Source organism: Sardina pilchardus, chromosome 4 (genome assembly GCF_963854185.1).
Source record: "Sardina pilchardus chromosome 4, fSarPil1.1, whole genome shotgun sequence".
Taxonomy (NCBI): domain Eukaryota; kingdom Metazoa; phylum Chordata; class Actinopteri; order Clupeiformes; family Clupeidae; genus Sardina; species Sardina pilchardus.
In genome coordinates, this window is record NC_084997.1 from 18018679 (window position 1) to 18031038 (window position 12360).

The 12360-nt window shown below is 43.5% G+C and overlaps 1 protein-coding gene across 1 annotated transcript; it reads right to left on the minus strand.

Annotated features, from left to right (window-relative positions):
- Positions 1 to 1348: 1348 nt before the first annotated feature.
- On the minus strand, positions 1349 to 6654 carry lypd6b (LY6/PLAUR domain containing 6B). Its single transcript, XM_062533445.1, has 5 exons — positions 6542 to 6654; positions 3999 to 4133; positions 3565 to 3663; positions 3172 to 3302; positions 1349 to 2603 (listed from the first exon to the last, which is right to left on the minus strand). Exons 2-5 carry the CDS (start codon positions 4102 to 4104, stop codon positions 2427 to 2429), a joined length of 513 nt encoding a protein of 170 aa, XP_062389429.1. The 5' UTR covers positions 4105 to 4133; positions 6542 to 6654; the 3' UTR covers positions 1349 to 2426.
- Positions 6655 to 12360: the final 5706 nt, after the last annotated feature.

The window sequence follows — 12360 nt, forward strand, 5'->3', positions numbered from 1 at the left end:
GGCTCTTTTTAGGCAGGCATCTCAGGAGACATGCCTGAGCTCCAGAGGGGCCCTCAGGAAAACATAGCAGAGTTGAGCTGCAGCCGTGTCATAACAAACAACAGTCATTTAGTCAGGCAGGGGAAGTGGTGGAAAGGAGCAGACTCCCAACAATGTCAGGCATCCGCAAAAAACACGCCCAGCAGTGAGGTGCTTCTCCTGGAGAGAGTGTGTGCAAGCTAGACCACTATCGCAAAGAAAACACAGCAGATTTCCTTTGTTTTGGGAGCCGCTCAGGCTTGTTGTCTTTCTCACTTTCTGTAAGCCCTTGCAAAGAGACTACTAACCACAACGGCGGGGCTCAATGCTCAGTGAGATCCTGTTGAGACTCAACGAGAGATCTCTGATAGATTTTTATTTTACGACCATTACCACTACTTCCTGTAGACATTCTATTAAACATGTTTTTCAAACTCTGAAGGGGATCATTTGGCCTGCTGGGGTTTCAACATGCTTACCATACAGAGCTTGTTTTACAGGTCTCTGTCAGCACACTGCAGTATCAGCTGGGACTGACATGTTTCCAGCCAATCAGATGAGAGTGAGGAATGAGACCACCGTTGAGCTCTCTGCACTGCAAAAAACTCCTTGTCTAATCAAATCTAACCAAGTTATATATCAAGTTAAAAAGTGCTTTTCTTGTGAAATAATTTGACTTAATTTAAGAAAACTTATTGACTTATTGTAAGTCAATTCTTCCTGAAAACAAGCAAATTTATCTGCCAATCCAGTAAGTAAATTTGTCTTGATAAGGCTCCCTAAAATAAGTAAAGGTTTTCTTAAATCAAGTCAAAATGTAATTGAAAATGTATTTTCACACTTACCAAATAGATCTCAATATAAGATAATTACACTTGGTAAGATTTCATTTTTTGCAGCGTGGAGACCTAATTCAAGGAAACACTGATGAAGGAAGGTGTTCATTTAACAACCCTAAAACAGTCGTGAGTGCATCTTTGTTGTTGTTGTTGTTGTTGTTGTTAAGTATGGTTAAGTTCTGGTATGGTGGTGGTTGTGCCCTCTGCTTGAGGTAGGTTGTTGAATATGAGAACTTGCATGTGACTGTGCAAGTTTGGCCAATGGCCAATGGCCATTGGAAAATCCCCAGCCAAAAGCAAATTCATTTTAACATCTGTTCCTGTCTATAACTAAAGATTTTAGACAACTTTTACTCACTCCATAGTATGGAACAAAGCATTAATTTGTTTAAGGGTAGTAAAAGATCACAGAGTGAAGATGGAGACGTACACAGAGGAGACACTGAACTGAAAGGTTTTATTATGTCATGTCTTTCCATCACATGGTTCTTATGCTGGCGCTTACACAAGGAGACCTATTACTTTGGCCTTATTTCACCAGACTCATGCTTAAGTGTGAAATTGTCTTAATTTCCTGTCTGTAATGCCTTTTAACAATGTGGGTGGCATCAAAAGGAGTGCAGTGGAAATGTCACAGGTTCATAAATTGTTCTTGAATTAAATGCTGATTTGACAAGAATACCCACTATGTGTCCTCCAGATTTGATATCAGCCTTTTAATTTGATTATAGTGAAAGGCCATCTTGACATCAATAATTGCATTTTTAAAAATGTCTTCATTACTGATTGCAAAAGAGATGACATGCCAAACTGCCTAACAGATAAGCAGATGATCTCGCCGCTGTCTCCAATACGCTCTCATAGTGTAATGGCCATAACACTCTTAGTAGTGCTCGAGTTGTTCCTCAGGAATAACAAAAATAGTGCCGTGGATGGAGGCGATCTTCAAAGTTCAACAGTTGCCATGCAAATGCTGTCCCCTCATACTGCTCAAGCTGAGTGTTCCTGGACTCAAAGTCAACAAGTTCACACGTTCCCGACGTAAGAGCATCCCGTCATAAAGAATGAGTTGAGTCAGCACCTTAGAGGTTCCTCTTCGGGATTACACTGCAGCCAGCTGATTGGTCCTTTGCAGGCATGCAGCCAGCTGATTGGTCCTTTCATACCACTAGTGCAACAGAAGGAGCTCATCTCAACCCAAGTCCAGGGGTTCAATCCTTGTTGTCCTTGGTCGTTGTTGGTCCACAATGTGTGTACATGTACATTCGCTCCTTCTCAGACCAGCATACACAATCTCCTGTGACTAGAGATGTCCGTGCTCATGGGAACCAAGCATGTGCACACACGTGTGCAGGTCATTCAGTCTTTCAGGCTTGTGGATGCAGCAATGTGACAACCCAGGTCGTCCACCATCCTGGGGGAACCGACTCGAGTCGACCAGGATGCCTAGTCCTCTGACCAGAGACCTGGTCTGCTGACACCTACACATCTTTGGGTGGAACCGCCCTCTCTGTTGCTGAGGGTTTAACTTCTGGTGTGTGTGTGTGTGTGTGTGTGTGTGTGCTGGTGTCACAGAGGAAGCACTCTGATCAGGACGGGGGCGATCAAGAGCAGGGTCGTCCAGGCCACTCTGGGGGCGGGCACGGCAGAGCTGGGCACCTGGAGCCGCATGGCGAACACGGCATTCGTGCGGTTGGTGGGCACCTCCACGTTACAGACCATCCCCTCACAACAGGAAATACACTCCTGGAAAGAGAGACCACGAGGCTTCTTAAACAAGAGCAAGAGAGTATTCTATACCTGAGTAGCCAAACTGTAAAATGACTGTGCAATTGTATACAGTCTCCTATGCAGGTCTGTTGACACTCTGTTAGCAACCATCTATGGTTACGGTAGGGACTGGGGTTCGGTTTGGTTAAGGTGATTCATAGAATTCCAGTGATTGCCCAACACCAATTTGAAACTCTAAAGGGCTATTCACCCCAAGAGTGATAGCTATAACCATAACGATAAAAGTGTACACACTGACCAACGATAAGCAAAGTCTCTCCTTGTGTTAATGAATGTAATGGCTAAAATGCGATGGGTTCTGATTGGCTGTTAGCTTTTTATTGCTCTGAAAAACACTCTTAAAGTTATAGCTTATGTGTAAACATCATCATTCATATTAATGAGAGCAATATTTGTTTATAGTTCATTCATGGTGTGAACGAGCCTTTCACACTTTGTCAGCCTTTGTCAAATTAGCATATGATCAAACATACTGTAATATGTCTCTTGTGGCTATCCTGGGCTACGCATCAGGGGGACCTACCGTGTGGCCCGTGTCCCTGTGGTGGCGGCACCCTGACATGTGACACTCCTCGCGCGCCGCACACCTCTTCGTCACGAACTTGGTCTTCCCGTAATGGCTGAAGTGGTGAACCGTCATACAGTACTGTGTGTCTGCAGGGCAATTAGAATTAGAGAGGAAATGAGGAAAGCATTTCAAGAAGATCAATGTCATCTATGATTTAAAAAAAAATAGTGTGGCATTCTAATGGGTGCATTAAGACATAAATGATCTGTGCATTTGATGAAATTAAATAAGTCTGCTCAAACTGAAGTGTGTAAGTGTACAGAAATGTTTGCTGTAAACGTAAGCATTTGTGTGCATTTTTAGGCTAGGTATAGTATGTGTGTGCAAATGACATAAAGAAGTACTCACTTTGTGGACACCACTTGTCCTCGGCCCAGCGATTACAGTTGTAGTTGTCAGATGCCTGCTCACATGTGAAACACTTGAAGCTCTTTGGGAATGGAGTTGCTGCAAACATTTAGACACAATCTTAAATAATGGTCTACATATGACTTCAATGCCGTAATTTCCCAACTAATAGCCGTGACTTATACATTGATTTTGCAAAAATTCTTCAGCTATGAGATAAGTACATGGGAGCAGTTAATATGGTAATAATATGGTTTTGTTTCTTTTAACTTGCATAAAACACTGTCCCGTGGCTTATACACAATGAGGCTAATACACAGGAAACAACTGTACTACAGCTTGCATGTATCAGCATCACACAATATTCAAAATAACATGTTTGTCATAGAGCTAGGGCTACATAAGAAACGTGCTTTGGTAAATTCTGCTCTTACCATCCACGGGGGGCCGGACATTGTAGAAATTGATATGGTCGCAAGAAACCAAAGCTGCGAGCAGCTGGAGAACGGAGATCAGGCAGAGAGCTGTGAGGAGCACCATCTTTAACTCTACTGGGTCAGCCAAGGCCCCTGCAAAACACGAGTTCAACAGGTTAATGCCTGACAAACAAAACAACCCAGCATTTGCTTTCCCACTCCTGTCTACCACTGGAGCTGAGGAAACCACACTGATGCACTTTCAGCTGCTGAACCATGAAATGGAACATGAGAGGAAGAGACTGATAATTGAAGGGTTAGGGTCAGAGGAGGAGTCCTCGGCTCTTTGTTACGTGTCTTTAAAAGTATTCAGTGACCAGTAAATATGGCCCCACACCGCGGAGGCCTGATCCTCAGGGTCAGAACGAGAGAGAGAGACGTGTAGAAGAGAAGGGAGAGATTAGCCAGGAGGCTGGTGAATGGCTGGCGAGCCTATTCAGGTAATGAACACTGACCCTTGCTATCAGGTCAGATGACTTGCTTTGTGGGTGGACGGCTGGGTGAGCGGGAGCGGATTAAGAGAGATGGAGAGATGCGTCGGCTGCTCTGGCGCTACAGTGTTGCCTCTACTGCCATGAGAGGTAAAAATCGAAGGTGAAATTGGTGAGGAACTCTCGCGACCAAGGCAGGAGTTTATTCATGGGATGCTGGTAGGTGCTGGTGGTGGTTATCATCATTAATAAACACCTCCAAAGCATGCTGTTCTATTCCATCAGTAACCTCACAGGATCTTTCATTTCAAACAGCTCATGTGCTGATATGAAACTGATATGAGTTCAACAAATTGTGTGCTCTGTTCACTTGGCAGCGCAAAGACGGTCCACCGGCAAATGCAAATACTGTGATCCATTGTCTGAATGCTACCAAAACAACATCTCTGAAAGCTGGGGAATCTGAAGGCTCCTTGCAGGACATCCCACGATGTGACATGGTTTTATTCAATGCAATGCATCATATCATGTCTTCACAAGTATTCAGTGACCTGTTCCATTTTAAAATATCAGCACCATCATGATTCTAGATTTATTGGTTGCTATATGATGTTTTCTTGCAGTATGACTAGAGAAGTATAACATCATCAAGGCGCTAGGCTGAAAATATATAAAGAAATTAAAGTATGCCATATGACCCTGCAAACATTCACTTAATAGGGATCTCTAAAGTCAAATGTCTACCTGAACACTAATGCTGTATCTTTACTGCCTTTAAATGCTTCTTGACCTTTTGACACCTATTTGTGGTATTTTGAGGGCTCTGGGGAGACACAGCCCAGATGGTGTCCTGAGTTAATGAGTAAGACTGGATACAGGTTTCTAGTTAGCAATAACAGTTAACAATAGTAATGTCTAGTGTCCCCTCACACCTGCCATAGGAACAGGTTCTAGAATTCTCATGATACTCTTAGTGGACTAAAAGGCAATCAAACATCAAATGCAACCAAACCAGCTAGGGCCATTAAAATATTGGGGAGGGAGAGAGAGAGAGCAAGAGAGAGAGAGAGAGAGAGAGAGAGAGAGACAACATTATTGATCTGTTTTTGCAGTGGTCAACACAAGCCTACCCTGACACTGACCCCTGGATAAGCGCACGCCATGGGGTGGTCCGAGCATACACGCCTTATCTCCCTCACGCAGCACCTAAGACCGAGCCATCCATTCCACAGAGGTGACATGTTTTGTTTTAGACGCTGATCTAAAGCAAACACTTGACATGAACAAGGATTAGCTTTGTCGCTAAGGGTTTCCTGAAGTCCAGCATGAACTCAGCGGTGGATAACATATGTTTGGGCAAGCTGACACATGTTGGCTCTCGCTATCTTTAGGCCTTGCAACTGTCCATGGCTCTTCCCTCAATCTTTGCCTCGTGGGTTGATAGGTAGAAAGAAAAGCAGTTTGTTATTTCACTTCTTGTAAATATTTAACTGATTCCAAAACTCCAAACAATGTTTTGGATGTGACAGGATGTCATAGTTAATTGTTCAATTGAAATGCATGCTTCCTATAAATGAAAGCTCTTTTGACAGGACAGACTTGTATTTTTGCTGGACGACTATATGTGAGAAACTGGGTGTTAGTAACACCTTTGAACTGCTGAGGTGAACTGAATGGGAGTGTGTATTGCAGCACTTCCTCTGTCCTTATTAGCACCTCAATAACCAACACTGTCATCCTCCTCACACACACACACATACATACACACAATTCCTTCAAGTTTCACAATCATGCATTCCTCTTCAAATGCCTTTCAACCGAACAATTATTATATGTTTGAAAGCATGTCTTATCATCAGAAGCCTGGTTAATAATACTTCATAAAACCTTGCCACATTCTTGTCAGAGTGTCTGCCAAAATATACATACCAGAAATTGAGTTTTGATAAGCTTACCCTTAAACAAGTTTGAATTCCCTAATGCCAAGCAATTATGCTCTCTGTGAGTCATTTTAAACTGGAACATGTATTTCTTCATTTTGGAATCCTTTTTTTAAAAAAAAACTCTTACCTCAGGGGACTTGAAGAAAGAAGTGATCAATGAAAAGACCTTATCTCCACACAGGTAAGAGCGAGTCTTAAATCAGAGGGAAAGTGGACGCAAGCTTGTCATGGCATCGACGCTGGGGACTGAAGTGACTTTAGCCACAGGCCAGAGCCTCACCCCTCCAGCCAAGGGAGCTACTTCAAAAGGCTGAGGAGTCACTTCCTGACTGTGGAGCTGTGATTGGTTCATAGGTGGAGTCTAACAGCCACTCTGGCCACTGTGAGAACCCTGTTGAAGTGTTGCCAATGAGGCCTGCCCAGCTAATTACCATTCACACAAACACCCCCCTCTCCCCCCCATCCAACATCCCCTCTACTGCAGGGCCTGATGCAGTAATTCCCTCCTCCACCCCCATCATGTTCACATACACACACACACACACACACACACACTCACACACACACCTGTGGGGGAGGGGAAGTTTTCGCCCAACTCCACAGTGGCTGGTTATCTAGTTGGGTTTGGCTGTTTAATGGTTGAGGGCAAACATGGATTGAATAAAAAGCGGTGGAAGGTAGATTAGATTGGCGTGTATCATATCATCTCACTCGGAGGCCACATCGTCTCCATGACAAAGCGCTGCAGGTGTGATCCATAGAGATAGGTTATAGGTCAGCTACCTGCAGGAATTCAGCACAAATGTACCTGGCGCTCTCGCTCTCTCAGGCCCTGGGCTCTGGATAGATTACAATCGAATGAAAAGTCAGCAGAGAAAGCAGGCAGCCTTATCTGGGAATTCAACAAGGCATGTGCTTCACTGAGACATTTGCACCATTAGAAGTCAGTGACCCAAACCTCCTGAGAAAACCGCGGCAGAAGAAAGTGCGATAGGCAAATACATAAGAACTTGAGAGACAGAGAGAGAGAGAGATAGAGAGAGAGAGAAAGAGAGAGACAGAGGGGGAGAGAGAACAAAAATGTGGGCAAAAAAATGTTAACTGTAACAAATTGTGGTGTTTCCATATAGCTCGCATTCCCTAAAGGCCAGTGGGAGTTGTGTCGGCTTTCGTTCCCATGACAGGGAAAGGAAGGGAGCCGTCGCGGACCACAATCACTTCCAAGCGCGCTCCCAGCAGGGATGCCCACATTTTTGGAAGTCTTAATGGCCCCCAGCCCCGTGGGTTCCGGCGAGGGTGCCCGTTCAGGGGGAACACCTGACTGCACGCTTCAGCTGCCACCTGGCTTTTATCACCAAAACCTCTCTGTTCTCAGGAGGAAACGCTAATACTTCTCAGGCTCCCTCTTTTTTTTAATGTGTTCAAGGTCTTGTTTTTCTGCTGTTAACGGAAATATGGTTGGACCAAGCAAACCGTTGGCATTTCACTCATTTCGTAGGCTTCCTCCAAATTTAGATTTTAATGAGTACAAGCAGAATCAATAACAAAGGAGGAGGAATAGTCAAATTATTCAAAGCAGGTTTTCTTTGTAAACAGTCATAATTTGGTGATTTTTCATCATTAGAATACCTACAGTATATGCCCTCATTAAGTATTCCCCTTAGATTTTATTACTGACTATTGGTCGGCTGAAGTTTTTATCGGAGAGCTAAGTTAAGCTCTTGTCAGTTATTTGTCAGTACGTCAATAGGCCCTATCTGATCATTTCTGTGTGTTCTTTAATGTGTCTATGTCCCCAGTCACTCAGAGCAGATTTATGAGGATAGGAAAGTAAATTATCAAAGTTCACACTATGTGGTCTTTTATGCAACTTTCACCGACATCAACTATCAGGCCCAGGACATGATTTACTGGATCATCTGAATTCAAAATGGTATATACTATGGATGACATAGCCTCGTCAAAATTCGAAACAGTCACTGGAAAACAGAGAACACCAAGGAATCAAAATCCAACGGATAAACTCCTTAAAAGAGAATGCAGGGAATTTGAACTATGCAATATTCTATAACAATTTCAGCAGAAACATAATCAATACATCTGTGCAATTCTCAACAGTTGAGAAGTTAATGAATTCCCCTCTCAGGTCTTGAACTTCTCTCAACAACAAATTAAATGAGTTTGCACCAAAGGAAATATTGATCAAATGAAACCTATCCTCACAATCACAACTAACTCACTTGATTAGATTCAACTTTACTGTCATTGTGCGGAGTACAAGTACAAAGACAATAAAATGCAGTCTATCTGGAACCATCAGCTACAAAGATTTTCAGACAGCGGAAAGCACATTGAGTTGTCTTGTGTAAGAAATGGAGAAGCAAATTAAACTGTCTTGCCTTGTTTTGGTTGGGCAGACTGCAGATAGTCATGTTCCACAAATGCCATCATTAAATTTTGCATTGAGTGAGGAGAGTCTTAGCATGTCCAGAAGCTGGCTGATATTCAAAGCTGTGTTTGGTATAAATAAAAAGAAAGATAACATCACCATTTGCTATCTGGTGACTGGGAGATTTCAGAGACAGCCCGAGGGATAGGGGAATTCAAAAGGTTTTTTAAAGGTACCCTTTGACTTTAATAGTAAACATTCTGTTGTGCAATATGGGCAATTGATATGCTTTATTTAAATGCCAGCATGTTTGACAGTATTCTTTGAAGAGTTCCATAAAACCCTATTTGACTCTTGACTCTACATGCAAGGACAGAAAAGTTCCCCACATCAACTGGAAAAAATATCGATATTAAAATTCCTTTAGAGCTGCAGATTATTTTTTACAGTCTCACCTGACACTAGTAAATCAGCGTTGTGTGTCTCTTTTTGATGTAAATAAGAGCGAGATTCTAGCCCGGTTGTAAACCAGACCCTGGAATCTTTGCAGACACAATTCAAATTGTGTTCTCGTGGATTCCAAGGTAGAAAGATTCTGCATTCACAATTTACAAGTGGTTACTTTGATATTTTGCACTGTGGTCTAAGGTAGGCTATTCTACTCCACATTCTATTTTGGAGGCTTTGGAAACATTTCAAACTGTTTAGCCACTTGTAAATCACAGTAGTATACAGAACAAGTTTGGCACTTATCACAATGGGTGCTGCTTCATCGGGATAAAGAATAGCAAAAGAGATCATGTTTGTAGTGCGAAATGATTAATCCAATCGTTCAGATTCAGATTGCTTGGCGTCTACAGTCATTGTCCTAAAAACATCACATATAGGCCTACCTGTATCTTGGCTAGTAGAGTAAGACGCTAACGCTACCAGAGTCACTGATTAGCTTGCAATGGAGCACGTTCAAGTGATCACATGGATGTCCTCATCTGTGCTGCTGTTGCTAGGAATAAACTTGAATAAATGTGAAAACAGCAGCAATGCATAATGCAAGGAAGGCAAGTTGTCCTGTGAAAGTCAATGGTTACCTTATTAGAGTAAGCACTACTGATTAAGTGTACATTGACTATGAACAAGACAGCAAAAACATACATGCCACATACAAGCTCAAAATTTGTGTGTGCTGTCACCATCTTTATTTCAACCAATTGGTTTGTTCAGACTGCTCAGACAGAACTCACTAAGCTTAAATCAGAGACGTATTTTTACTTGGCACAAGTCATTTCCCCTTGTCAAAATAATCAACATCTGATTATTTATCAAGGGCTGACTTAATTATTGCTTAGGGCGACAGTGCCTACCACACAACAAGTAAGTCATGCCAGTGAGTCGAGACGGTTCGACCGGTTTGTGGTGAGGCCTTGGGAACTTTGTTGACTAGGCTCAAGCTAAAATTATGGTTTCAGCAACACAGTTGATAATAAATATTACAGTCTCAGTAAACAAAATGTTGTTAAAACTCTCATTACTCACATAATATACTGTAGTAAGTGCTTTCATTAAATTAGCTGCATCATGATGACTGGCTTACACTCAAAGTGTATGATAAGAAAATTATCAACATGGCATGCCTTTATCACCTGCGCAAGTTTTTTCCTTTCTTTGCTTTGTCAGTAACTTTACTTGCAGTGACACTAATGACAGATTTACTGCCCTGCTTTGATGGGAACTTGGAGTGCAACTTTATAGCTCAAATCTAAAGACGGAGCTCTCATGGAGCTCTGTGAAGGCAAACTTTATAGCAGACTTGCGTGGCATGGTGGAACCTGGAGGGCTCTGTGCTCCAACAAGAAAATGATTCACGGAGTCATCAGTTACCCCGCGCAACAACTCTGCTTTTTTTAACACAAGGAAAAGAGAGACTTATAAACCAGGCCAATAAAACAGGAACAACAGATGATGAAACTCAGCAGGACTTGAGGAGCTATGCCAAAGTCGAACCGAGCCAGTCTCCTCTTTGAGCCATGCTGGTGTCCAAATACAAGGGCCTGACAAACAGCGCTGTAACAAGCCTGTGCAGGAAAAAAGAGACCAAAAATTCTCAAGTGAAGTATCTACACACAACCTTGGGTGGATGTGAGAATATTCATCAGACTCCAAAAAAACAATCCTGAAACCAAAAAAAAAAAAAAATTACATCTATCTACGGGTCGTCTTCAACCGCCCGAGACACATGAGGGCTCAAACCTTTCAGCTGCTGAGTTTTCCATGTGGACATATTGAATAGCAAGGGGCAGAGGTGAGATATATTGCCATAAAAACAGAAATTCCTCCCCCCCCCACCCAAACAACAGCACCTGAACAGCCCTCATGTCCCACGTCCTGTCCCACGCAACTTAAAAGCAATACATCCCTACACGGAACGCTCCTCTCATCGCTACAGCAACAGGCCTGCGTTAGAGCCGCCAGGGCCCGAGGAGACAGCCGCGCTGGCCACAGGAATGCGTCCGCCGCGAGGAGGAGTCTGCTCCGGCTGGCAGCGCGCCCAGAGAGAGAGAGAGAGAGAGAGAGAGAGAGAGAGAGAGAGATTATCTTCATGTACAGTATGGGGGCCACTTTACAACACGGACGCATCAGAGAGGCATCAGGGCCCTGGTGGTGGTGGTGATGGTGGTGGAGGATCTATTTGATGCCCCTCAGCCATGCAGAAGCTTCAGCAACATGCAAACAATACGTGTGAGTATGAGTGTGAATGTGTGTAAGTATGTGTGTGTGTGTGTGCGTGTGTGAAGAGAGCAAGTGAGAGAGTGAGAGTGAGATGGGTACAGAGATAAGATAACTAGTTTTATCATCCACTTTGCCTTAGAACATCTACCCTAACTATGCATTCAAAACCATTCCTTTTTGAACAAGAGATCGCAAGAGATCTTAATCATCGAATCACTCTTCATGAGTGAAGCACACTCAGAACCAACCCTGCTGATCAAAAGATGTTTCACTCACTTTAAATGGTTTCAGAGGTCGTCTTCATAACACAGTCTAGTCTCCTGTTCACTGTACCTTCACCGGAAAGAGATGCCACTGCAATACCTCATCAAAGGAGACCGGTTTTACTGTCTATAAAACAAACAAAACTAGGCTGTGAGCTGCTTTAAAAGACATTCTCTGTCTCCGTGTCCCTGACACACTGTCGTCTGCCTGAACTCAAATCTCCCTTCCCGCCTCTCTCTCTCTCTCTCTCTCTCTCTCTCTCTCTCTCTCTCTCTCTCTCTCATGCTGTTTGAGCCCCCCCACCTACAGGAAGTGAGCTGTAGGGTCAGTCATCATAAAATACCTCAGGTCTAAGGATGTAAACCTGAGGGGGTGGTGGGGGGGGGGGGGGTCATTGGAGCTTTTATAGCTCTTTTGTGAGGAGGATCGTTCACCCTCCCCCCCCCCCCCCCCACCCCCCTTCCACCCCCCACACTCCCACCACTCGTTTGTCAAAGCACACCAGCACCAGATATAAGAACCGCTGCCGTAAAGCACTCCTGGACTCGCAGGACAAAGGCTCAGAG

What these genes read in the sequence shown, in the direction of transcription:
- lypd6b (XM_062533445.1), bottom strand. Translation starts at nt 4,104, where the DNA reads ATGGTGCTCCTCACAGCTCTCTGCCTGATCTCCGTTCTCCAGCTGCTC. An exon ending in TGTCCGGCCCCCCGTGGATG is followed by an intron (nt 3,664 to 3,998) that starts GTAAGAGCAGAA and finishes AAATGTTTGCAG; the next exon opens with CAACTCCATTCCCAAAGAGC. An exon ending in GGACAAGTGGTGTCCACAAA is followed by an intron (nt 3,303 to 3,564) that starts GTGAGTACTTCT and finishes ATTGCCCTGCAG; the next exon opens with ACACACAGTACTGTATGACG.